We start from the raw sequence: 25699 nt of genomic DNA, 5'->3' as shown, positions 1-25699 counted from the left end.
CCTTTTCGTCTAGCTTCTATCAAGCAAATGTTCACAGCACATTCACTCAATTGATACAGATACATGCGTGGAAAATCCATTCAAACTTCCCAAGTCAATAAGGACAGAGATATGTTATAAATGCCTTCTTGCTATATTACAACATGAATTTATTTCCTTCCATCTGCATCACTGTGCTTTCTCCCAAATGCTGTCTTTGCTTCAAGAAACATAAAATTGCTGAGAATTCATCACAAAACAAAAACTTAATAGTATAAGCAGCCACTGCAACATTCCTTTCAAATGACACTCTTTCTTGTAGCTTCTTGAACAGAGTCTGCCAAATCAAGGACTAACATGCAAAACAGGTTCAAAAGTTGAGCAATTCTTTGTCCTCGTTACTATTTCAGTTAGATAGCCTACATAATTAGAATTCACCATAAAATGTTCCTAAAACAATTCATACAGTAAAATAAAAAACATAACCGGAGATAGACATACTTTTGCCCGAAAAGGTTCTCAGATAGTAAAAAGCATCTACAAACCAGATATATTAAAAAACAATGTTGATATGAGACAATAAAAACCAAAGTAAAACATAGTAAGATGTGTGAGTAGTGATTTCTATTAGTCATTTGGTTCCTAGTCAAAACATTAAAACCAGATAAGTAAATATATGCTAGGACACATAATTGGGGAAGAATTAAAGAAAAATTCACAAAAACAATGATGTCATCATGTTAAAAATGGGAAACAAACATGAAAAGACATCCCACCACCTAAAAGGAGCAAATAAATATGTAAAACATCTTAACTAACAGAATAAATTTGCACCTTGTTAACGGTGGATCTGGCAACCTACATTGCAAGGGATTTGTAAAGGAATGATGTATCTGTGATAACAAGTATCAAGACAGTTACATTAACGGTACAATGCAAAATGGTATTTAAACTTCAAGTTTATGAAAACAAAGTACAAGAATGGAAAGGGGAAAAAATTAATAAACAAACAAAATAAAAATATATTGTACTCCATTGAGAGAAACTTCTTTTTTTTGGATAAATAAACCAACTTTATTAAAAGGCATCAAGGAAACTCCATTGAGAGAAACTTGATCACATATTCACATAGCTACATAATTTTTTACAGAAAAATGATCAAAACATCATATAAGAAATAATTGATTTCATTAAAAGTCTGAATCTGTTTCCAAAAAATGCTTCAGACTCCTTCACTACAATCACATCTTCCACAACGATTATCGGATCCCTAAAAAGGAACAAAAACACAGATGACACATAAGCCATAGATGAGAGACCCCGTTTACATGATATTTCTATAAACCAAAAAAAATTATGTTTCTAAGACTTTGTACTCATACTAAAAGGCTGACCCGTACAAAAAGATGTGACACCTCCATTAAAGCCTACATCCGCTGTCATTTGTTCATAATGCTTCCTGCAGCCTGGACATCGACCATCTGCCTCAAGAATCCTTTTGTGGCAGAAAAGACAAAGCCGGAATCCGCAAGAACATGGAAGAAAACTAGAGTCAGTAACATCCAAATCCTCATAGCATATAGGGCACGGAGAAGGTTGAGACAGGACACTTTGCCACCCACGAGCAATGGTTCCATGGCCACAAAGCCACTCTGAATTCATGGTTAAAGTATGCTTCTTTGACAGGTTGGGCAGACCCCGAGGACGGAGAGCATCATCAGGGCACCATGCTCGACAATTCAAGTCATTCAAATGAGACCTGGGGACCATTACCTTGCTCTCTATTTTTATGACATTGACTCCACAATTCTTCTTAGGTAATTCATGATCAGCAAGTACAATCTTGGTTTTTAATCCTGCTTGTAAATCTAAATTTTGATTTTCATCGGCTGATAAAGCATCTGCAACAGCCTCCCAATCATCCAAGCAACCATCATCTTCATCCGCTTCACTGACACTTCTGGAGAAGCACATGCTGCTGGCACTGCTGCAACTGGTCCCAGGAAGATCCTTCATTGAATCGTGTTGACCCAAACTGCTGCTAACAGAGGAGCTCATCAGGGAGTCCATATCACTTTCATGAAAACTTGACCCTTCAGCATCCACCTCTCTAGACCTCAATTTAATATTCTCTTTTGATCTGTTCCCCTCATAAGCTATCTGCAATGATGCGGGAGGAGATCTGCCCCTATCATTTGAATCCGCTTTACATGCCTCATTCTTGACTGCATTGCAATCCCAGCTTTATTTAGTGCTTTTTGAAATATGCAAGCCAATCTAAAACAGTACTTGAAACCTGCCTTTTCGAAACACAATTCTTTCTCGATATGATTTTACCAAGACATATTTATCAGAGTCACAGGTTATGCAATGTCATATTTATCACAGGTCATTGCATTCTAAGGGAACTAAATCACCGACCCGGTAAATCCACTTCTTTCATTAGACCACAGCATCTGTCACAAAACCAAAACATATTCCAACAAAAGCAACTCAAAAGTATAATTAACTTAAGAATCAACATCCAATTATTACACTTTCTGACATTTTCAACACAAGAAATGCTATATGTCGCCATTCTGTATCATTACCTACGTGAATACTCCTGATTGATTCATTCTTTAGAAATAATCATTAAGCAACTCAACAACCAAAATCTTAATTCCTCATTCGTTTTGAACCAATAAACTTAGTAAAAGGGTAGCCCAATGCTTGAGGTTCCCACCACTGTGGGATATAGGGATGATCATATGTTCACACCCACATAGGGACGGAGCCAATATTTTATCCTAGGAGGGGCCGGGATATGTGTATTGTCATTTTTATGTGCTTCCAACAATTGAAATCTCAACTAAGACAAGCAGTAAAATTGTTTGAACAATCCAATTCTCACCCCCGTAATGCAAATTTTCATCTGCAGTTATTTATTCTTTGTCCTTAAATTTCCAATCAACCAAAGAAGCATTAAGAATGAATTTTATTTTCCTGATCAACAATCAAAATTTCACTTTATGTTTTGCACAAATATTCCAATATTATGCTTCCTAAGAAACCAGGAGAAATTTACCTGCACCCTGAGAAAGGCATTGCTCACGACGAACATCAAGCTTGCTCTGTTTCAATTTCGCCAATCTGTTCGTCTACAGAACAAGAAACAACGAAAACACACACACACACACACACAACAAAAAAAAAAACGAAAAATCAAAAACAATTCAACATAAATATAAACTCACACACTCATATATATACACACATTACAAATATAGATAGAGCGAGAATGTGTGTACCCTCTTTTTCTTCCCCAGGTCCTTTGAGAGAGCAGGAAGAGAAGCGTTCAAGATCGAATCAGGACCCATTGCTTTTTCTTCTTCTTCTTCTTCAATTTGTTGCGAATAATTTGCTAAACCCTAATTGGCGAACAATTAGACACAAGAAATAATATCAAGGGAGATAGAGAGAGAGAGAGAGAGAGAGAGAGTAGATAACAAATAAACTCCTGGATTGCGTCCGGAGAGTGTCTCTGTTTCTTTCACGGCCTGGAATGACCCACTCTGATTCTATCAATTTTATATACCATAATGCCCTTGATATTTTATGTATTTACGGAAGTAGTCCCAAATAAGAACATTTTTTATAGACCCATCTTGGAAATATTATAGACCCATCTTGGAAATAGAAAAGTATTTTCAATACTATTCACTGTGTTTTGTTTGAGTTTTTTAGATTAAATTTTTTAAAATTTGAATTTTCGAATTTTTATATTTTTTTATTTTTAGTGAATATTTTTTAAATTTTAAACATTTTTTTTTTACTTTTTTAAATACACCTTACTTAGATATATCTAAAAAGCAAAAAATTTGTGAAAAAATATTTTAAAAAATTAATAAATACATAAAAATACAAAAAATGTACTGAATTCTTATATTTTTTTTATATTTTTGATATTTAGTGAATGTTTAAAAGATTTTTTTTATAATTTTTTTATTTTTTAGATGTATTTATATTTAGTGTGTCTAAAAAGTAAAAAAATTATTTAAAATATTAAAAAAATTTAATAAAAACAAAAAAATACCAAAAAATAAGAAAATTGAATTTTTTGAAAAGTGTTTTAAAAAACTAGAAATCAAGCAATTACATTAATTTCTCTCTTTCACAATGTAATAAGTTGGAATGAAATGTATATTTTAATTTTGTATTCTCTTTTTTCTTATTTTATATGCCTTAGAGGCACTTACTTCTCTTCTTTCGACCCCTCGTTTCTTTTATTTATTTTTAATTCTAATTTTGTCCAAACATAAAATTATATTTTTACCTTCATCTCTATCATTTTATTCCTAATTTTTCAAACCCTAACCCTAACAGTGATTACACATTGGTCAACAGCCCCCACTGAAGCTCCGGCGATGCACTCCGATAACGCTCCTCAGCTCATTCTTGCCGCCATTTGCCACCGTCTCCGCCCAACCCCCCAATCTCCCCTTGACCCTCGTCCACCACCCCGGCCACCTATCATCCCATTCTCACCCACCATCGCCATAGCCCAGCATCATCTCGACCTCCAATCTCTCTCTCTCTCTCTCTCTATGACCTTTCTTCCGGTGATCTCTCTCTTTTTTGTCCTTTCTCCACTGCATTGCTACCCTTAACCCATCCCTAACCACCACCATCACCACCCATTGCCATCTCCACCCAACATCATCTCTCTCTCTCTCTCTGCGCGCGCACTGCGATTGCAACATGGTTAGGGCTGTAGATGAGGACTACGCCGACTATGAAGCTCGGGTTGAACTGGCTTGAGAGCATTTGGAGCCATTGGAGTGGTTTGAGGATGAGTAAAATTAATGGGTTGGGTTATCTGGGATTTTTGTGATCTGGATTGGTGGTTAGAGATTGGTCTGAGGAAAAGTAGTCACCAGAGGTAAGGAGGCTTTGTGTTGGAATCTTGGGTTTTTGGAAAGCACATGTTTCAGATTCGGAGCATGGATCTGAAAAAGAAGAAGGTATAGGATGTGAGAGAGGGAGAGAGGGGGGTTGGGTTAGGGTTTGGAAATGGAAAGAGTGGAGGTTGCCGGTGAAGGATTGCTGTCGGTGGAAACATTGCTAAAAAAAAGAAAAAGAGTTAGGTGTCCAAAGATAAGGATATAGCTTGTGTTATGGTGGGAGCTCAAAAAGAAAATATGAGTTTTAATTATGTCGGTGGGGTTAAAAAGAAATAGAAGGGCCAAAATAAAAAAGTAGAGGCATATAGTAGCTATTTATGTCTTATTTAAATAGGAATAGTCATTTTATTAGAATCGCTATTCCAATAAAATGTGAAAATATATATTCTTTCCTCCACCCTAACATAACAGTATGTTTAGTACAATGCAATAGGTTGGAATGAAATGCCCTTTCTAATTTTGTATTCTCTTTCCTTTATTTGGTATGCCTTACTTCAATGTGAATAGTTATTTTATTAAAATGACTATTCTAACAAAATGTGAGAATGTCTATTCATTCTTTCAACATTTCCACTACTTTATCGCTATCATTATCACTGCTACCGCCACAACCACAACACTACCATATTACAATGTTGCAACTACTATCACCACCACTATCGTTGACTGCTGCAACTGCTACTACCGCCACCACCACCACTACTACCACTAAGGTCAGTTATCACCACCACCAATGCTGCCGCCGCCACCACCACTACCACTACGATTCACAACATCACTTTCACAATTATCAATATTATCATGATCTATATAAATTTTTAATTTATTTTTTACTAGTTTTTTTAAAAAATAAATAAATAAATTCCATGAGTTTAATATATATAACTGAACATGAGATTGTGAAGTATCATCCTATTCCTATATCATTCCATGTTTGCAACCAAATAATGGAATGTGAATGGACATTCCATTCCTTTCAATCTTATATTTCATTCTCACTCTCATTTCATTCTATCGTACCAAACATGAAAATGTAAACATTTTGGCTTCTATTATGCTTCACTCACTCAAATGGGCTTTATAGTCTTTTAATCCAATTAATTTAATAGGCATTAAAATTTAAATTAGAATGAAGGATTTTTTTAATTTAAAATTTTTAGTGTAAGGGTAGGATAACAACTCCAGCTCATTTCATTTTATAATTTATTTGAGCTGAACATGCTTAAAACTCATTAAGGTCATAGACACATAATATTGCAATAATAACACCAAAATATGGACTAAGCATATTTTTTGTATTTCATACAATATTCACTATGTTTGGTTCTATTTTTTTAAAAACAGTTTTCAGAAAATTCTACTTTCTTATTTTTCGTATTTTTTTATTTTTACTGAATTTGTTTTAATATTTTATGCAATTTTTTTTTTACTTTTTAGACACATCTAACATAAATACACCTAAAAAGTAAAAAAATTATAAAAAAAATCTTTTAAAAATTCACTAAATACCATAAATACAAAAAAAAATATAAGAATTCAGTACATTTTTTGTATTTTTATGTATTTCTTAATTTTTTTTAAATATTTTTTCACATTTTTTTTACTTTTTAGATATATCTAAATAAGGTACATCTAAAAAAGTAAAAAAAAATATTTAAAATTTTAAAAATATTCACTAAAAATAAAAAAATACGAAAATTACAAAACTCAATTTTTAAAAAACTTAATCTAGAAAACTCAAACCAAACACACTGAATATTATTATTATTAGTTTTTCTATAACAGATTCAATAATAAAGGTTTATAAGGCAATCTATATGTTTATTGGGAGATCAAACATGATTTTAAGATTAGCAACTTGAATTAAATTGATGTAAAGTCATTAATTTGAAGTTTAAAAAAGAATTCATATAAGACCATCTTCAACGCTTCACCAAACCTGTCATCAAATTTGAAATTTAGTGAAAAAAACACTATTTGGAGCTCCAACGGTTTTACCAAATTAATATCAAATCGAGAATTCACTAAACGTTTCACCAAAGTGAGGACATGCTCCGCATTTCACCAAAACACTGTGCATGATCGTTGAGGGAGACGAACCGGTCGACCAGCCGGTTGACCAACCGGTCGACCACCAAAAAGTTCAAACAGTTCCAAAAAAAAGTTCAAACAGTTAAAAAAAAAAAAAAATTTCCTTACTAGTCGACCAACCAGTCGACCACCACAGGGTTCAAACAGTTCAAAAAAATTGGTTCAAACAGTTCAAAAAAAAAAATTCCTCTTACCGGTCGACCAACTGGTTGTCCCCGGAACAAATTTGATAAAAAGTGAAGCATTGGAGCCAATGGTATTAAATTGAGGAAAGCATCATTTTTTTCATCAAATTTAATGACAAAAGAAGTTCAGGGTTGGAAATGCTCTAAGATACTAATCACATCTTTCGATTAATTTATATGCAGTGACTGTCTTTTCTTTGTCGTAGTGATTAGGTGGTTAATTATTCATTTTGTTCATTTAACAAACCAACTATTGCTATTTACATAATAAATATGTTGGTAATATAATTATTCGCACAACCAGAAGTGCATTTATCATCCTCCCGAAAAAATTTCATGTGATAAAATTTCTTCAAAACACCATAAATAAATAAATTGTACTACCAGGGAACTCCCACATAACATTGTTAGAATATAATATGTAAAGTGTATGCTTTCCCCTTTCGGTGACCACTTTCCCTTTAGGCCATGATGTTGTTTTGTATAGTGTGTATACCACTTAGGTCATTTTCTCCTATATAAAGGAGACCGTGTATAACATTCAATATATCAATAACATCAATCAATAATACATACAATTTATTCTCTCTCTATCAATTTATCTTACAAACATAATTCAAGTCGAAATTCATTTCCCTCAAATAAAAGGAAAATAAGTAGGAGTGAATATATAAATTTAGAGTAAATTATAAATACGCCTCTTAAAATTTGGTTAAAATATAATTTGTTTTTTGTGATTCTAGAAATTATATCTCATCCATTGAAATTTCTAATTTCATAACAAATGACTCATTTTATTAATAAATTAAGTCAATTATAAGTTTTTAATCATATTAAAATTTTATTTTAATTAATAATTTAGGTAGTTACAAATTTTAATTTTTTTAATTAATTCTGTTAAATAAAAATTTATGACAATAAAATATTTGTAATTTTTCAAACTATATTAGACAATTCATATTGGGAGCCACTATTCCTATTCCATTTTGTTTCAAATACACTATCTTTCTTATTCTTATTATACATAGTTACACTAACATTCATTCAAACAAAATAGTTCCTGAAAAAATTAAAATTTCAAATGTATTAACGTATCTATGTATAATAAAAACAAATAAAGAAATGTATTTAAAATAAAACGAAATGAGAATAGCGACTCCTTTCATATTTTAAGTAAATTTCAAATGATGTATTTATAATTTATTTTCAAATTTATATGTAATATGAAGAGGTATTTTAGTAATAACACAGCACAGTGTCACGACCTTTGTTATTTCTAAACTCAACTCTTTGCTTCCGAAATATTTTATTAGCTTGCCTTTCCTAGGACTTTTTCTTGGTAAGTAATTTCGCGAGACGTGACAATTGGCTCACATGCCACACGATTTGTTAGCTGCTGTGGGGCCGACAATTGCCGAAGGTGAACGTGGCGGCCTCGTCGAGGACGAGGGCAAGAGGTACCAACACATGTGGACGGCCCACTTTTAAACCGTTAAACAGTTAAGATGCATGCAGTCTGAACAATTGCAGATTTACGTCTCTGTTGTTGTTAGTTTGGTGGGCCCGATTTGGAGCTGTTTATACCTGGCCGAAACAAAGGTCCTTTCTTATATATTTTATTTTGTGTAAATTACACTTTTAAATTTTATTTTATTTTAAATAATTTGATTTTTATATTTTAAATCTAAATTTAATTTGGTTTTTTCAATAAAGTTAATTTGTTAATTTATTAAGGTATATGTGTAGAAAAAACTAATAAAAGTTTGAGGAAGAATTAAATTGAAACTTAATTTAAAATGTAAGAATCAAACTATTCAAATTGAAACAATAAGAATCAATGTAAAACTAAGTGTTGAATTAAAATAATTTATTTGATATGTATAAAATAAAATTTTAAAATTATTAATTTTAAACTTTTTCTATCAATTTTTGAATTATGATAGTGGCAATTATAAGACCAGTGACAATGGTGGAGGTGAGGCAACAATGGTGATGCCTCTGGTGGTGGTGGTGGTGGAGGCGGCGGCAAATTGATGGTGATGGCTATGGTAGTAGTAACAATGATGGTGAGAGTGGACAATTGTAGTAGTAGTTAATTGTGGTTGTGATATTTATAACGATTGTAGTACATGTGATAAAGATGACAATAATAGTAAATGTAGTGATAGTTGCAGTGGTGGCGGCTATAGTAGTAGCAGTGCTGAGGCAAGGGAGTAACAGTAATGGTGATGGCATCATAATAATGCACATTGATATTTATGCAAAATTAATAATAAATTTAATAAATATTAAATAAAATCTTGCTGTCCTCAAAAAAAAAAAAAAAAAAAAAAAAATCTACTTCAATGTTAAAAAAAAAAAAACTTAACCTACATTTTAAAAATTATGATTATCAAATAAACTTATTTAATTTCCACTTAATACATTCAATTTTAAGTATTACAATATATTGAATTATTAAACACCACCTCATTACTAGTATTTGCCTATTTCTTTGTAGTCAGGAATTTTTGTAAACCTTTTTTTCTTCAAATTTTTATTTTTGGGATAAAAATACACTACCAGAGCCTCATAAAGTGACGTATAGTGCAGGTTAAAAGGGATTAAAATTTTAAACATACATAATTTTTATTGTTTTAGATGTGATTAGATTTATTAGAAAAAATATAAGGTAAAAAAATTTGCCCCTACGAATTTCTTCCTCACTCTTTTTCCTCCATAAATTCAAAATCCAAACACACTAAGTTAAAACTTTGATAAACCAGAGGTCCATATGCTGAAAAGCAAACATCAAGATATGCCACCATATTCAAATTCATAAGAGTCAAGAAATGATGATGCAAGTTTCAAATGTAAAGCTCTTGTGGTATATTCATTTTCTCCCTATTTAATCACTTTTAAATTACATAATCTTACAAATTTGTGCTACTACAGAACTCGGTGCCACCAATAGGCACCATTAACATAAAATAAATAAATAAAAAAGTTATATGAAGCAGAGAACAAATACGTGTACACACAACTCTACAGTAACATTATAGATCAACCTATTTACAGAACATTAATGCCCCAAATAAGTATATGAGATAGTAGATTCAGAGCATACCCTTTGTCTGAGTCTCTGTTTGGCTATTTCAGTGAATGCAGAATACAAAAAACATGCTGTTCGGTCATGCCTGTGACAATAAACATAAAATAGCATTGGAATAATCCAATCTAATTTGATAAATAAAATCAGTAGACAAAGGAAAGATCATATCTACCTTCATCAATTAAAAGGCATTATTATTATAAGGATGTTAAAAATTTGTGAAAACGCTCTACTCTGGTCTGATAATGGCACGACGATCTGCCAGCTGACAAATTCCTTCTCCTTTTCAAGCGGAAGAAATAGTCTTCCGTATCTAAAACATAGGAGATCTGGCACACAAAGCTTTCATGATTAGTGACAGTAAGAAAATTGACCATGCACAAAACAAGGATACCAACATCATCCACTCTCCACCCAAGTAAGAAAGGCTCACACAATTAATTCCACAACACATACACAAGGACCTGCTTCATATATATATATATATTATGCATATAAATTCCAGAAGGCCTCTAAAAGTGACTTATATGCCCTAACTCCACAACCAACCGTCAGTTTTGATGTTAATAATCCCAATATCCTCTCCAGTTTTGCCTTCAACATTCTTTTCTATTGATTTTTGTTTAGACTTGAGAGTTCCTAAAATAAAAAGGGATTGATAGGTATACATCATCATTGTTTTGATTTTTAATCATTGGCTTCAATGTTTTTTTTTTTTTTTTTTTTTTCCCTTTTTCCTTTTAAACGCCATTTGATTGATATGTGTCTTTGTGATGGAATTGTATGTCCCTTGAGTGTCCAAAACAAGTCTGGTTCTAAAAAGAAAATGGTACACGGTTGAACACTAGTCTGACATGAACACCTCACATTCCTAAAAATGTCCATACTTCTTAGTTGTCTAGATTTCCCACCAAATAATTTGAGCTTCTTAGTGCTATCCTGCGTGTGTGAGAGAGAACAAAACAGAAAAAAGGTAAATGCTATGCAGCCAATATTAAGTAATTGCGATTAGCTTTCCTAGGTCAATCAATTACCAAATAATCCCGGCGGATATTTCAATGTCTCAGCCTGCAAGTATAGTGACAGTGAAATACCTTTGATGAGCTGCAAGTCATCTTACATTCCAAACCATTGACTACACAAACGCCTTCCATAGCCTTGCATATGGCAGAAGATTCATCAAAGTCTGCATATTTGCGCTTATTTCTGCATATTTATCCATATATACATGCTTAATAAGTAAATCATCTGTTGAATTTAATTATCCAATAATTTCAATATCCTAATTCTAAGTAAAGCTCTTCGAGACATCTTATTCTAAGAGTAGTCCATGGGATAAGCACCCATCCAATCCCTATAAGCACCTTGTAATAAGGTACAATTTGCTTGAAACATAATGTAAGGACACACTATTATTGAACCCACCTAACAAAACACAGACAAAAATTAAACAAACCATAAACACTTTCAAAACTAATTATATCAATGTTCTTAAAAATGAAAGCAAATTTCAGAACCAAGTATATCACCTCCTTATTCATGGTAAGGTGGCTAGAGACCTTTAGTGTGAGTGTTCCCTAGGGATGTGACAGAAGAGAAGAAAAATTCCTTAGTTTTTGGTCACCTTAAGTTTTGATGAGAATTATTTGGGGACAGCAATTGGAGGGACTTTGATGGGTTGGAAGAATATAATTTTCTTTTTTGTATAGTTGGTCATTGAGTAGAGTTGATCTGTCCTTGAACCAACTTTTGGACTGTGCAGAGCCATTTGAGTAAAGAGACAAGGTATAGGCCTTTTAGGTCTTTTGTTTTCTTTCTCTCGTAGTTGTATCCCGATGGAACCATAGCAGCGCCCTTTCCATAAATAAATATCATTTACTTATAAATGAAAAAGAATGGACATGAATCAATCAACATACCATATGACTGTCATGTTGGCAATAATAGTCTGTTTAAGAGAGCCCATGTAGTGGTTGGTCCAACAAAACTCAGCATAACCAAAAAAAAATCAAAATGTTAACTTCATAAGCTTGAAATCAATTACCTCTGCAGAAATATGCCAGATGGCTCCTTTTTTCGGGAATTAACAGGAAGAAAATCATTGTGCAAATAAGCCACAAAATTAGGGTCCACAGAGACGGCAACCATGTCAACCTTGTCATTCCCATCATCCATCAACTGAATGGACAAACGAGATGGGGCAGATGACTGCAACAAGTATAAAAGCAATTTAAACATCCATGTGACAAAATATAAAACACCCCCACTAATAAGAGAAAACAACGAGCAAGCAACTTACACATTCAAATCGGTATATGTTCTCATCGTGAAGAACAACATGTACATTGTCATAATAAACTGAATCCACATAATTCTGTCGCATCCGAGATTTTTCATACTCGTATAATTGAATAAGCTTATTATCAGTCTCATCACTGGCAACAGTTTGAAGCTACAACAAAAACAACAAATTAGAACATTTGCTGGAAAACAGTGATGAAAAAGACAAAATAGGGCTCACAGACGCATTACCTGTTTCACCAGCTTATATATCAACTTGTCCAATGTAAATAGCACATAAGACTGATTTCCAATAATAGCCTGGCAATCATCCTCAAACTTCGCATTGTCAGCTGCTCCATCAAGCAAATTATATAGGGCACTCATAAATCTGCACAGCATATGCAGTCCATGAAAAAAAAAAATACAGTAAGAAATTGTGAGTTGATTAAGAACCAACGATGCCATGTCAAACTACCTGCTGTATGGATCAGGGGGGTTAGCTTCCTTTGCTGTTCTCCATTTCATTTTGGCAGCTGTTGAGTTCAGTTTTGCTGATAATAATCTTTCATACAATATCTGGAAGAAAGGACAAAAAAAAAAAAAAAAAAGAGTATATCATAAATCATTAAGAAGAAAATTGAATTGCATCCCAACAATGCCCAAGTTAGAAATGATGGGGGAAAAAAAGAAAGGAAAGAATAGAATCTCACTTGTTGAAGCCTAAAAAGCACATAGAAACTGTCATTTCCATAAAAAGCCCGGGAATATTTCTTTTCATTATCATGTAATGCTGAAGTGACATGCTTTGCAAGAGGCTTCACAGTCCGAAGAAAATTTTCTGACGGTGGTGATATGCCATCTCTAACAAAGCGCACATCAGGCATCCCATCAGCCTCACCCTCACTCTCAACTTTACCATCCATCTCATCTTGTTCTCCATCTTCATCTTCTTCATGCTCGTCCTGAGAGCACTCATCGGCAGCAGACTCACTACCCGAAACATCTTCACCCTGAGAAATATTTTCACTATCCTCATCATCAGCATCTACATTGTTTTCTCCTCCAGCATCTTGACAACAGAGCTCTTCCTGATTCACAGCTTTGTATTGCATGCTTTCAGAACTACGCATCATTTTAGGGATAACCTGTGAACCACCACCATCTCCATAGACAACAAAATTATCCTCTTCAAAATCACCATTAGGTGATAACTCACCCTCTTCTTTCTCAATTTTGGGCGACTCAATAGATTCCTTGTGATATCCGTTGACGTTAATACCCTCTGTGAGCACTCCATTTGTCAGGGGAACTGGTCTCAAAACATTGCCACCCTAGAGCAGAAGAGAAGTACACTATCATGATATCATCTTAACAGATAATAACAAAGTTGAGAACCAAGGGGAAGCATCCATGATATCATAAAAACTGGAGGACATATCCATTAACCAATGCAAATAGGATCTTCAGCTCATTAAAACTGCATACACATACCTCTAAAGAAGGCACATCATCAATATAAGACTTGGCCTCATTATCTTCAACAGCAGCGCGACCAGGTCCAAGAGAAGTTGCTCCATGTCCTTGAAATTAAAAATAATCTCAGCATTGCGAGGTGATTAAGAAGTCCACAAAAATCAGAGAGAGAGAGAGAGAGAGAGAGAGAGAGATCTACATATAACTAGGTCAATGATGATAAAAAAAAACTTCTACATATACAGTGGTGATGTCAATTATACACCATGGATCATAAAATAATATAAATCATGCAAGTGTAACCCCAATACACAAACCTGATGTTAGTTCCATACCGACTCTCCCATGAATGTTATCTGCTCCAATAGCCAGTGATGCTGTGGAATTGGTTAGTTGTTCAATGGAACCCACTGCTCGAGACACTGTATCCACAACAGCCATAATCTTCGGCTCCTTCTCTAGATGAAAACAATTATCTTTGGCCAAAGTATCCCCATTTGCCAAACTAATCTTGCAAGAATTTGCTTGCTTCAGCAATGTGCTTTGATCACCATTGTTGACAGGTTTTGATTGGTTAGCATTCAAGATAGTAGCAGCAGCACTTGGACTACCATCACATTCTACTATACTAGTTTTAGTACCTTTCCCAGTATGATGTCCAGCCTTTCCAACATCTTCAGTGCTCTCTAAATCATGAGGCCGAGAAGGAACACCCAGCATTGGATCCAAGAAGGTAGTCCAAAGCCTCATAACTTTATTCAATTGCTCTTTTGATGTACAAAGCTCTTCACAGGAATATTTAATAAGCTTGCACAAGTCTTCATGAATGACAGTGTCGGAGTACTCAAATTCAAGATTTGGACAAATAGGATGTCTGCTTCCAGCAGCCATAGACAGAACCACATCATCCACTCTATGCATTTTTTCTTTAATTTCTTTGATCTCGGCCACCAAGGCTGTTCATTAGAAGCATGGAAAGGATCCATGAGAACAAACAGTGGAAGTACATGAACAAAAGCACATATGAAAATAAACCTTGTACACGTAAAAAAATGTCTTTACAAAAATTTAAATAACCAAACCCTCATATTGCAACCTTGTGTGAACCATCTCAAAATTCTTGTGTAAGTTAGACATAGCTATGGGTAAAAAAAAATTATTCACACAAAAAAACTATGGATAAAAAAAAAAAAAAAAAGATCAATGAAATAATAGACTAATGCTTTTGCACTTAATAGAAACATAACATAAAATAATTTTACTTCAGTGGAAAAGGTTAAGAAACTTGGTGTGCAAACAACCCATTACAAGAAACGTGGTATTAAGAAGAAGAAAAATCAGTAGCACAAAGACTGAAATCTCTGGCAAATATCGTACCCATTATTTCCAGATGAAACATCTGTGTACAGATTATAATATGAAGTTATCATTGGATGCCAATTATAACTGGTGAACAATGTCTGCCAACATCATATCAGGTAAAGCCATGAAGGTTAAAAACCAATTTTCCTAGTCATAAGGTGCGGCAAATTGGTGCAAATATGCTATATACTTAGAAGTTAGAAATTGTGGCAGCAGCAGCAGTAACAAAAACCTTTAAAAAAAAAAAAAAAAAAAAAAAAAAAAGGTGTAAGCATCGTGGTGGCAGGTTCATGGCAGCAGCAGTGACACTGATGCTGGCAAAAAATCAAAGAAGATGGCAGTAATAGTGTGGTGGTATTACCAATGGCATTTGTAATGGCAGCAGATAAAGATGATCATCACAGTAACGATAAAGATGCCAGTGATAGTAATTAATAGAGGAGTTGGCAGCGCAGCAATACTGATTGTAGTAGTAGCTGCAGAATTCAATAGAATCAATAGTGATTATTGTGGTTTATTTATCAAGTATGAACATATCTTAAGTATGAAACTAACCATAATTTTTAACTTGATAGAGTGAGTTTAATAAGTCAATCTATAATTTTTAAAAGTTGCCAAATCGCCGCATCATTTTTGGTGACAAAGCCCAAACTTCAAAATGATGGAGAAAGCCCATTATATCTTGAGAATTTGTTAGCCAATAATGCATTTGAGACTGATCTAACCAAACCAAATAATTTGAAACCAGATTGTTTGTATCAACCCCCATAAATGTGACCAGGTTAAAGGTCAAATGGTTTGGAATGACGAAATCACTATGATTTCATCTAAACATGTGACCTTTTATTTTAATATGTAACTAAGTAAACTTACATACAACTCTTCTATCTACAACGTTTGCCTAACAATCAGCAATGCATCTTCCAGAGAACTCGAAAGTAACGGCGTTCCCCCCCCCCCCCCCCCCGGTTCCCTTTTTCTCTCTAGTTAGTATGACACCCACACCTATATCAGGATTTAAATCTTGCACTCTCCCTTTGGGGAAGTGAACCCATGGAAGAAAAATAGCCCCCCCCCCCTTTCTCTCTAGTTAGTATGACACCCACACCTATATCAAGATTTAAATCTTGCACTCTCCCTTTGGGGGAGTGAACCCATGGAACAAAAATAGCGTAAGGACTCGGGAGTAATGTCACTCCACTAGGTTTGAGATTCATGCACAATGTATCAGAGGCTGGCCTGACACTGATAAACACCCGCTGACCTGTGTGATACATCAGAGAGCAAGAAAACCTATTGCTTGTCAAAAGCTGCTGGAGACAGAATTTTACGTGAGAACTATAAAACGAAGCCCCAAAAGTTACTTTAACTTGATGTAATTTACCCTGCCTTGTTCACCTCACCCATGAATGATGCTTAGGATGGCTGGTTCATCTAGTGGTTCAGATAGTTTTCCTTCAAATGAATTTTGGGGAGAATTTTCAATTTTATTTTATTTTATTTATTTTTTTGCATTGGAGGAAGGTGAGGGGTTGCAACTTGGGTGTTTGCTTAGGACCTGCTGAATAAATTAGTAACCACTTCTAGCCACTCAGTCTGAGTTTTACAACATTGAACCAAACACAAATCTGCATTAATCACAATGTAAAACAAAAGGGCCATAGCCTCTAAATTTTCCCATTCAGAATGAAGATGAGATATGCATGAAAAATGCATAGCAATTGGACTATAGTTATCATTCTTCAATATATATATATATATATTTTGACAAGTATCACTCTTCAATAATATTCTGATGTAAGCAAAAATTATAGAGCCTGTTTTGTACGTAATCAAGGAAAACTGGGGTCATCATTTCCCTACAATCAAACTGGGGTCATCAGTAATCACTGGCATTTTAAGCTTGAAAGAGCCTAAAAATTAAGGATTTGCCATACAACTACAGGCATCACTGAACCCTATGTCCTTTCATTGAACTAATGCTGCATGGCATCCTCCTTAAAAATGCAAGATGCAAAGCATATCATTTAAGAAATGTTTAATTGGCTCAAGTGGTCAGTTAATTTATATGAAATATTTAGCACTGATATAGCCTCCACTTAGTGGACTAATAATCAGTGACGAGTTTGTACCTGTGCATTGTACAAAGCAAATCAACAAATGAGATCATCATGCATAAAATAAGTTCATAACTTTTACTATTACAGAAAAAAATAATAATAATAAAGAGAAACATACGTAAAGAATGATTTAGTAGTAATGGAAATGGCTTCTTGAGAGTATTCTATGCCAATTACAAGCCAAAAGATATAAAGACTTGCAGCTGCTCTTATAATTTTGCACACTTCTGAATTTTCCCCCACTAGTCATGCATTTTTTCTATTGTCCTACTGCATACTCATTACCATACAATGAACATGACATCATAAAGCTAATAATGAAAAGGAAAAATAATCAAATCATCTAACATCTACAACTTACATTTTGTGCTCAAGTTCTTTGAATCCTGTTGCTTGAAATAGAAGCTACGATGATCAAGCGATTTATAGTGGTTCTTAGCATATATTTCAGCCCAAACCTTGTTAAAATCAGAGCGGCATTTGTTCCACTCATCTTGTTTCTGCTTTATGCGAGTTAGTATAACAGGCAATGCAACAGATGGATTCTTACGTAATATGTCCATCACATCCAGACCATGATCACCATAGAGTCGTTCAATACACCTTAAATTAAGAGCTACATGATGAGAGAAAAGCACAATCACAATATGATCAATGTATAGTATTTGACTATTTGTAAGCAATTAAACAAATAAGGCATAATAACAATGTTTAAATACATGCCCTAAGATAAAACAACTGAACACCTGTAAAATGGTCTTCAATATTGATTGGACTCTCTGGTCTGATTGTATTATCATTAAGGCAGTTCAACAATTCCTCTGCTCGCTTAGAAGTTGAGCTCACAGACTCCAATAACATGTCTAGCTCAAACCTGAAAGTATTAGACAACAATACCATCATCACTTACCAAAGCAAAATGACGTAGACAAAATTGCAACAACCAAGGTGCAGAATTAAACAAGTGCAGTAGCCAAGTTCCATCATTAAACAAGTCGAGTCAATGAAGCCTTGAATCCTTGATCAAACCTAATAGAAAGGAACTTTTGTCTTCAACATAAACATCAAGTTTCATTCAAGCAGTGCAGAATGCAATAAAGGATATCTAAAAAACAATTCTTAAATACAGGAACATGGATTTTTCTAATTCCACACAGTAATAATTAGTTGTACAGTGATGTAAATAAATTGATAAAATATACAAAATAAGGCCTATATTACCTAAACTAAAACAACAATATGAGAGAGTTTTTACCTATCATCCTCACATCTAAACAGGCTTTCTTCGTACTGATTTCTGCGCATGTGTTTAAAAGAGTAATCCTCACTGCCAGAAGTTACAGATACCCAATGGTCATTTAACAGTTGAGCACCAAGCTCTGATCTCTGACTTACTAAAGGTATTGGATACTGCATAGTGTCAAGAATGAAATCGCAATCAACAACGAAGTTACGATATACAAACAAACAAAAGCAGAAGAAGAAAATAAAAATCGCACATCATCAGGCAGAAGTCGATAGCTAGGAGTACAGCGTTGACAGTTAGAAAGGTCAAGTTCTTGGATAGATTTTCCCATATACTTCTCCTTGTATCTATCCTTTTCTTTTGCTCCCTCAATTTCACGTTTCTGCTCCTTATCTTTGTCCTCTACCTTCACCGTTTTGGATACATGCCCTTCAGTCCACAAAGGTTCTGCTATTAACAGAAAAGCTACGTCAAACTTTGCAAACACATGAAAAAGCAAAATATCGAAATGTTTGTTCCACTAGCTCAAACCAAGCAGTCAAAAAAATATTTAAATAAAAAATTAAAAAATCTTGTCCTCCATTCACAATTACTAATTAAAGTCTCGCTTTATAAAGGCTCATTAGTTGAGCACCAAAAAAAAAAAAAAAAAATGCCAAATTTATTCCACATTGGATGAGGGTCTGTGAATGGTAGATTAGCTACAGTCCTAACCACTGGCAATATATGTATAAAGTGTCTGCTTTCAAGTTTGAACCCACAACCTCAAGGCTGATAGACCGCATTTTAAACACGGAACTAGTGGCTCTTATTAGTTGAACAATTGAACAAAAACTAATGATTCTATTATAAAGGATAAAGGACAAGGCAATGTTACATACTTTTATTCATAACTCCAGCAAGAAATTCATCTGCAAATGACGCATTAATCAGAAACAACCTTAATATGTCCAGATCAAACAAGTTAAACAACAATAAAATTCCAAGGGTTACCAATATTCTCACAACGCTCCAAAAATTCATTGAACCCCTCCATAAGGTCTGGAAATTTTCCAAGTAAATCACCAACCTGCAATGAATAAAGTTTTCGAACAATGTAAATCAACCTAATTGGGTACAAATTGAACAATCCTTGGCCAAAATGGGGAAGGAGGGATGGAAGCTATTTCGGCCTGAGTCTGGTTCTATATACCATACACAGTGGACATGGACAGACAACAGGCTGACAAAGAAATAACTTGTAACTGATAGCAAACCAATAGAAGGGCTAAAAGATCTATAAGATATACCCAGACTACATATCAAATATATATATATATACATATGGGCAGCGTTCAATCATCAAAGGATGGGAGCATAGTCTCAACTCTGGGCATCTTGAAAATCGGACAGAAGCTTGGTTAAAATTTTCGAGTCAATCATTCAGATGGGCCAGCGCAGGGCAACAATCATCCAACAACTTTTTCCATGCTTAAATAAGATTTCCACGTGCCAACACCATACAGAATCAACAGTGCCCAGATTTAGCAAGGGGGGTTAACCCAATTTATCATTAATGAACGGAGCAATTAGTTCAAAAGATGAAACAAAAGACACTTGCCACCCAAATAGATAGCATTGATAGAGTGGCACATACCAAATTTTGTAATTCGCTTCTTGTGATTATTTCTGTGCTGTATATATGAAGACACTTCAAGAATGCCTGGTAATTATCTGAACTGCACAACCTCTCTTTCACTTTCTCACAGAAAATGAACTCTTGCTTGTACATGCCTGGAATGACATTTCGCAAACAAAACATTTTAAAAGTTAAGAAACAAGGGAATGACGAGACTATGCATTATGTGGCAACAATCCAACCAAAAAAACATAAGACACAAAACTGACATTTTTTAACTTCAAAACATTGAGATCATGGACAAAAGAATCTAATAACAGGCAAAATTCATTCTCATCAACATGGGAAAATCAAAGTTTAGAAGTAGAGCAGAAAAGGAGAAAAGTGGGGTGGACAGCTTCCACTCTTCTCTGGCAACCAGCTAATATCCTTAGCAAGTTACATAAAAACAATATGAGTGAATTTCCATGACAACATGAACTCATGATTCAGAAATAATGGACTGAGTTTTTCAATCACCTCTATTATTTTCCAAAATCCACCAAATAATCATTCATCCGAAACAAGAGACCAATAACAAATACTTATCAATTACCCAACATTTAAAAAAAAAAATCCACAAAAATCATATAAATGTGACTTAAGAGCTGATTTTTCAAGGCACACCATGACATGACAAATCACAACTGCTTCTACATATAAAAGACTGGAATAAAAAGATAAAACAAAAGGAATTTTCTGAAGGCATCTTTATAATCACAAGTGGCATCATCAACTCACTTCTCAATGCATCTTTATCATCAAAAGAGGCCACAACAGGATTCACTCCAAAGTCTTCAACCTTCCGGGCAGATTTCCTCTTTTCATTAAGGCGTTGCATGCTGAAGTCCCTATTGCTATCATTCTCAGATTCTTTGTAGTCCTGATCACGATTTCTTCTGTCCCTGTTCTCCTTTTCAGCACGTTTCCTCTGATCCTTCTGCATTTTCATCATTGTTTTATCATCATCCATGTCAGTGCGTTCAACACTTAAATCATGATCTGTGTGGGGTGTAATACTCCTGTCTCGCCGGCGTTGCTAAAAAGCAAAGGAGGCTCATCCTTTTATTATGAAAGAACTAGAAAACAAGTATACACAAACATGGAGGAGAAAAATAAACAAAGAAACCATGAAAGGAAACAAGAATTTACCTTGTCTGCAGGTACCTGCCGTGATGTGGTCATAGCAGAACTCTTCTCATCATTGCGATGAAAAGAATGTCGGCCAAGTGGAACATGTGGAGCTGATGCTGTAGCTGAAGTATCGGGTAAAAATCTTGTGAACTCATCAAGCAAATCTGAGTGGTCTGAAAAAAGTACAGCAACCTACAAAGCAATGGAAAATAATCTCTAAAACTATAAAAATCAGTATAACAAAATTATCCACACACCAATGGATGGTCAAATATAAAGCAATTTATGTCATTTAAGTTAAAAATAAATGATACTACAATTTTACCTCATGGTAGACCTCAGTAATGCCCTTATGCTCCTTTCTGTACATATTCAAGATCTCAAGAAATGATTTATATACATGATCATCATTTTGGAAACGTTTCTGTAGGGAAAAAATCCATCTATTAGACGCCCCATAAATTATAATCAGCGGCTCAATATACACAATCTAAAACAATTTCACCTTTATCTTGTTTACAAAACTTATAGCTTCTTCAAACTCAACAGTTCTCTTTGCCGGGGGCTCTTCCTCATCAATGAGGGTAATTTCATAACCCTTTGGCAAGAAGGTGTTAAACCCAAAGATTAGATTGTTGTGCCCTTTGAATAGTTCTTTCACCCTCGCTATGACACCAGTAGTGTCGATTCTGAAAAAATTAAGTCCATTAAATGAATTTGATGAAATATTCAGTGCTGACCCATTTGCAACGTGATAAACAGATGAGGAGAAAACTATGTACCTTTGAGCCTTAAAATCTTTCATGACATCAAGGAACATGTCATATTTATCTCTTTGATCTTGAAACATTTCCTTAACTTCCTTGAGGTAAGTTAAGGCATCATTGGTTGTTAGTTTCTGCGCACCTCCACCACCACCACCACCACCAGCAGCTCCAACTCCTCCTCCTCCTCCAGGGATCTGGGGCTGCCCATTGCTTCATCACCAGAAAAAATATTATAATTTGACAAAAGGTCAACTCACTCAATAATAACACCAGTAAACCAAAATCCATAGAACAGCTGATTTGCAGTTCATCTTATATTCTGCAAATGCTAATTTTGGTGCTGAGAGTGATAGGTTTTCTATCAATTTTTATAATTTTTTGATAACAAAGATATCCGGAGCTTTGCCCCGACTACTCCCCAAATACATGTAGTTTCACCATCTAATACATACAGCATAATTCCTGGTTAGATATTTCATAAGATTTGAACTCGTGACCTATGCTTGCTAAGGCACATATCACAAATCAACTCATAAAACGGCAAACCCCTTGGAGTTTAGGTTCTATTACTTGAAAGCACAGAAAATAAAATCCTACACTCTACATGGTTAGATGCAACTATTAGGCTCATTGTTTGTAATTTTTATTTGCATCTCTTTTCCATGATTAGTTTGGCAACCAAAAAAGTGGTTGACCATACAATCTATTCGAAGTAAGTAAAAATAGAGGATATCACCAGATTCTGATCACAAATTTTTCCTACTGAAACCATGTACCTGAAATCAGTGATTAAACATACAAGACCTCACAGAATTCAAGGAAATCCCATGGTAACTCATCATAAAACATAGCATTGAATAAAAAAAATAAACAATACAACAACCCAATAAATCAACCCTACGGTCGCCTACCAGGAAAGAAACAGATCAACTTACAGTAAAACCATTACAATACAAACCTTTTTTTTTTTTTTTTTAAATACAAAATTCTAACCAACAGGATTCATAATTTACCAAAATCAAACAAAAGAACAAATCGAGAATCCAACAATTGTAGAAAGAGATACATATGATAAAAAGACATAATTATATGGAGAGAGAGAGAGATATAGCTCACGATTCCACACGAGAAGAACTGAATGGCCGCTTAAATTGCGAGTTAGCATTAACATCATCTCGTAATCGCTTCATCTCTGCACAACAAACAAAAGTTACTTTTTTTTTCCTTCATTTTTTTTTTTGTCAAACCAAAAACCGCAAAAAAAAAACAAAAAAACAAAGGAAAAAAAAATATTTCCAATCAAGTCCTGTACTCTTACCACTGGTTCCCCCAGATTTTCTCGCGAAAGGAACAGAGAACTGGTGAGCAGATCTAACGAGTAACAATCTTGAAAAGCAAAATCGAGTTCAATTCTTTCGATCAACTTTTTGTGAGAACGAATCGTCTTCTACTCTAATTTTTCTTTCTTCTCTCTCTCTCTCTCTCTCTCTCTCTCTCTAACGTTTGGAAACAGCCAAGTTGAGGAACAAGGAGGTAAAAAAAGTGGGGAGAGAAAAAATGTGTACCCTTCCTTCCCTGGTTTCATTTACGTGACAGTGTTACATATTTTTTGGGTATTTATTTGTAATCCGAGTCAATACTAATAATGCAATTGGACATAATTAAGATCTTATTTGTCGTAATTTAAAAAAATTATAAAATTAAAAAGTCATTATCTTATTTAAATTACATTATCTTATTTAAATCATATTATTTCTCTATCACATTATTTCAAACTCAACCTATATCCAATGTATATTTCATAAAAAATAAAAAATAAATTTATTTAGATCATCACTAACTACCTTAAAATGAAAAAATATAAAATTTTACATATTAAATTATTTTTTTTATGATATGAGTTGTAGAATTCACAGATGATGTGAATTTTATATTTATGTGAAAAAAATAATAATTTGGTGTGTAAATTTTTTTGTGCCAATACCTTATACTCTATAAAATAATGCCTTAATCCCTCTCATAAAACTAATAACCTCACATGTTCATGATTTTATTTATATCTTAACCATTTATATTTAAAATTTATAGAAAAATAATAAATATATATTTTTACTTCGGTTTTAAATTTAAACTAATAAATTATGTATTTAATTAATATATCTTATTATCGTGAAACAAAAATAGTAATATTATTATTGTAAAAAAATCATGATAAGATCATTATTTGTTTCTATAGTACATATATGTAGGGACGAAATCAGGATTTCATCATTACAAGGATTAGAAGATAAATAATATTTTTTCACCGTATAGACAACACATGTGCATGTATAATACGATATATAAATTATATATACGCATAAAATTTTTTTCAAATATCATATAAATAATTTTTAAAAAAAATTATAAAAAATAAAAAGAGCATGCAAGATGGAAAAAGAATGAAATATACATCTTTTATACTAATACATCATTTTATTTATAAAACAGGAGAGTTATGGTCCCGTAATTTTTTCCTAATTTCATTCATGCATATATGCTAGATAAAACTCTTTAAAACGTGAATAATTATTTTACTTTTTAAAAATACCATGTACAAAATGAAAAAATATAAATAATAATAAATAAGTCACCAAATATTATTCACCAGACACATGATCATATAGTGTATCGAATCCACCTAATAATTACATAAGAATAATTTAATCAATACTTTATGCGGTGGCTATAAACTTCAATTAAAAATTAGGTGGATGGCCTTGGTCTAAGGTATGAGGTTGTTTTGCTCGCTGGGCTCGCTTGCTTGGTAACATTTCTCATAGTTTAGGCCCATAACTGCATTCAAGTCCGCATAAGTATAGATTGGGCCCAGAACTTCATGGCTCCATTACAATTTGATTTTTAGGTGAAGGTTTGTTTGTGAGTGTAAATAATAATAATAATAATAATGAGTAATTAGAACATGAAATGAAATAAAAACTCAGACAAAAGGGGAACTTAATCCCAATAACATGGGGTTGGTAAACTAATAATTAGTGTGGATTACGATTACCGTCATGATCATGATCACGATCGCAATGAGAAAGGTAAAAACTATTCAATAAGAACAAATTTCAACAAAAATAGAAATAACAAGAATCTCAACATTAATTATGATTCGCGAGTAAAACAAATAGATATCGCTTTTAGTAGATGTAACGATTTGCGATTGTATGAATCAGTTATGAGCATCTTGAAATTATATGTTATAGTAAAATTTAATATTTACACATTTATTGATGTCGTATTGAAAACTTTTAGTAATGCATTAATAACTAATTATAAATACAAACTAATAAAATAGTTTTTATACAGTTTACCATGTACGG

At 33.6% G+C, this 25699-nt stretch overlaps 2 protein-coding genes across 12 annotated transcripts; both read right to left on the bottom strand.

Annotated features, from left to right (window-relative positions):
• Nucleotides 1-1150: 1150 nt before the first annotated feature.
• LOC114272416 (uncharacterized) lies at nt 1151-3525 on the bottom strand. The gene is made up of 3 exons (XM_082899887.1): nt 3270-3525; nt 3047-3119; nt 1151-2204 (listed from the first exon to the last, which is right to left on the bottom strand). Exons 1-3 carry the CDS (start codon nt 3336-3338, stop codon nt 1342-1344), a joined length of 1005 nt encoding a protein of 334 aa, XP_082756013.1. The 5' UTR covers nt 3339-3525; the 3' UTR covers nt 1151-1341.
• Nucleotides 3526-10042: 6517 nt separating this feature from the next.
• LOC114263467 (paired amphipathic helix protein Sin3-like 2) lies at nt 10043-23941 on the bottom strand. Of its 11 annotated transcripts, none has more exons than XR_014347182.1 (24): nt 23650-23941; nt 23448-23523; nt 22347-22541; nt 22070-22253; nt 21890-21988; nt 21583-21756; nt 21172-21370; nt 20410-20546; nt 19767-19842; nt 19655-19684; nt 19027-19220; nt 18783-18937; nt 18274-18401; nt 17889-18143; nt 14363-15001; nt 14064-14152; nt 13283-13903; nt 13048-13148; nt 12822-12960; nt 12589-12741; nt 12334-12497; nt 11324-11495; nt 10462-10618; nt 10043-10374 (listed from the first exon to the last, which is right to left on the bottom strand). XR_014347182.1 is itself a non-coding variant. In XM_028204016.2 (24 exons), the coding sequence occupies exons 2-23, from the start codon at nt 23519-23521 to the stop codon at nt 10487-10489; spliced, it is 4053 nt and encodes a 1350-aa protein (XP_028059817.2). In that variant the 5' UTR covers nt 23522-23523; nt 23650-23941; the 3' UTR covers nt 10043-10374; nt 10462-10486. The 11 variants fall into 11 exon arrangements, 4 of the variants coding, with proteins under 4 accessions (XP_028059817.2, XP_082756007.1, XP_028059813.2 ...); XR_014347178.1 differs by having other exon boundaries at nt 19027-19223; nt 21172-21469; nt 23650-23929; XR_014347179.1 differs by having other exon boundaries at nt 21172-21469; nt 23650-23929.
• Between the last annotated feature and the right edge of the window lie 1758 nt (nt 23942-25699).

Source organism: Camellia sinensis, chromosome 1 (genome assembly GCF_055761805.1).
Source record: "Camellia sinensis isolate YWXY chromosome 1, ASM5576180v1, whole genome shotgun sequence".
Classification (NCBI taxonomy): Eukaryota; Viridiplantae; Streptophyta; class Magnoliopsida; order Ericales; family Theaceae; genus Camellia; species Camellia sinensis.
This window is presented reverse-complemented; position numbering and strand designations above follow the sequence as displayed.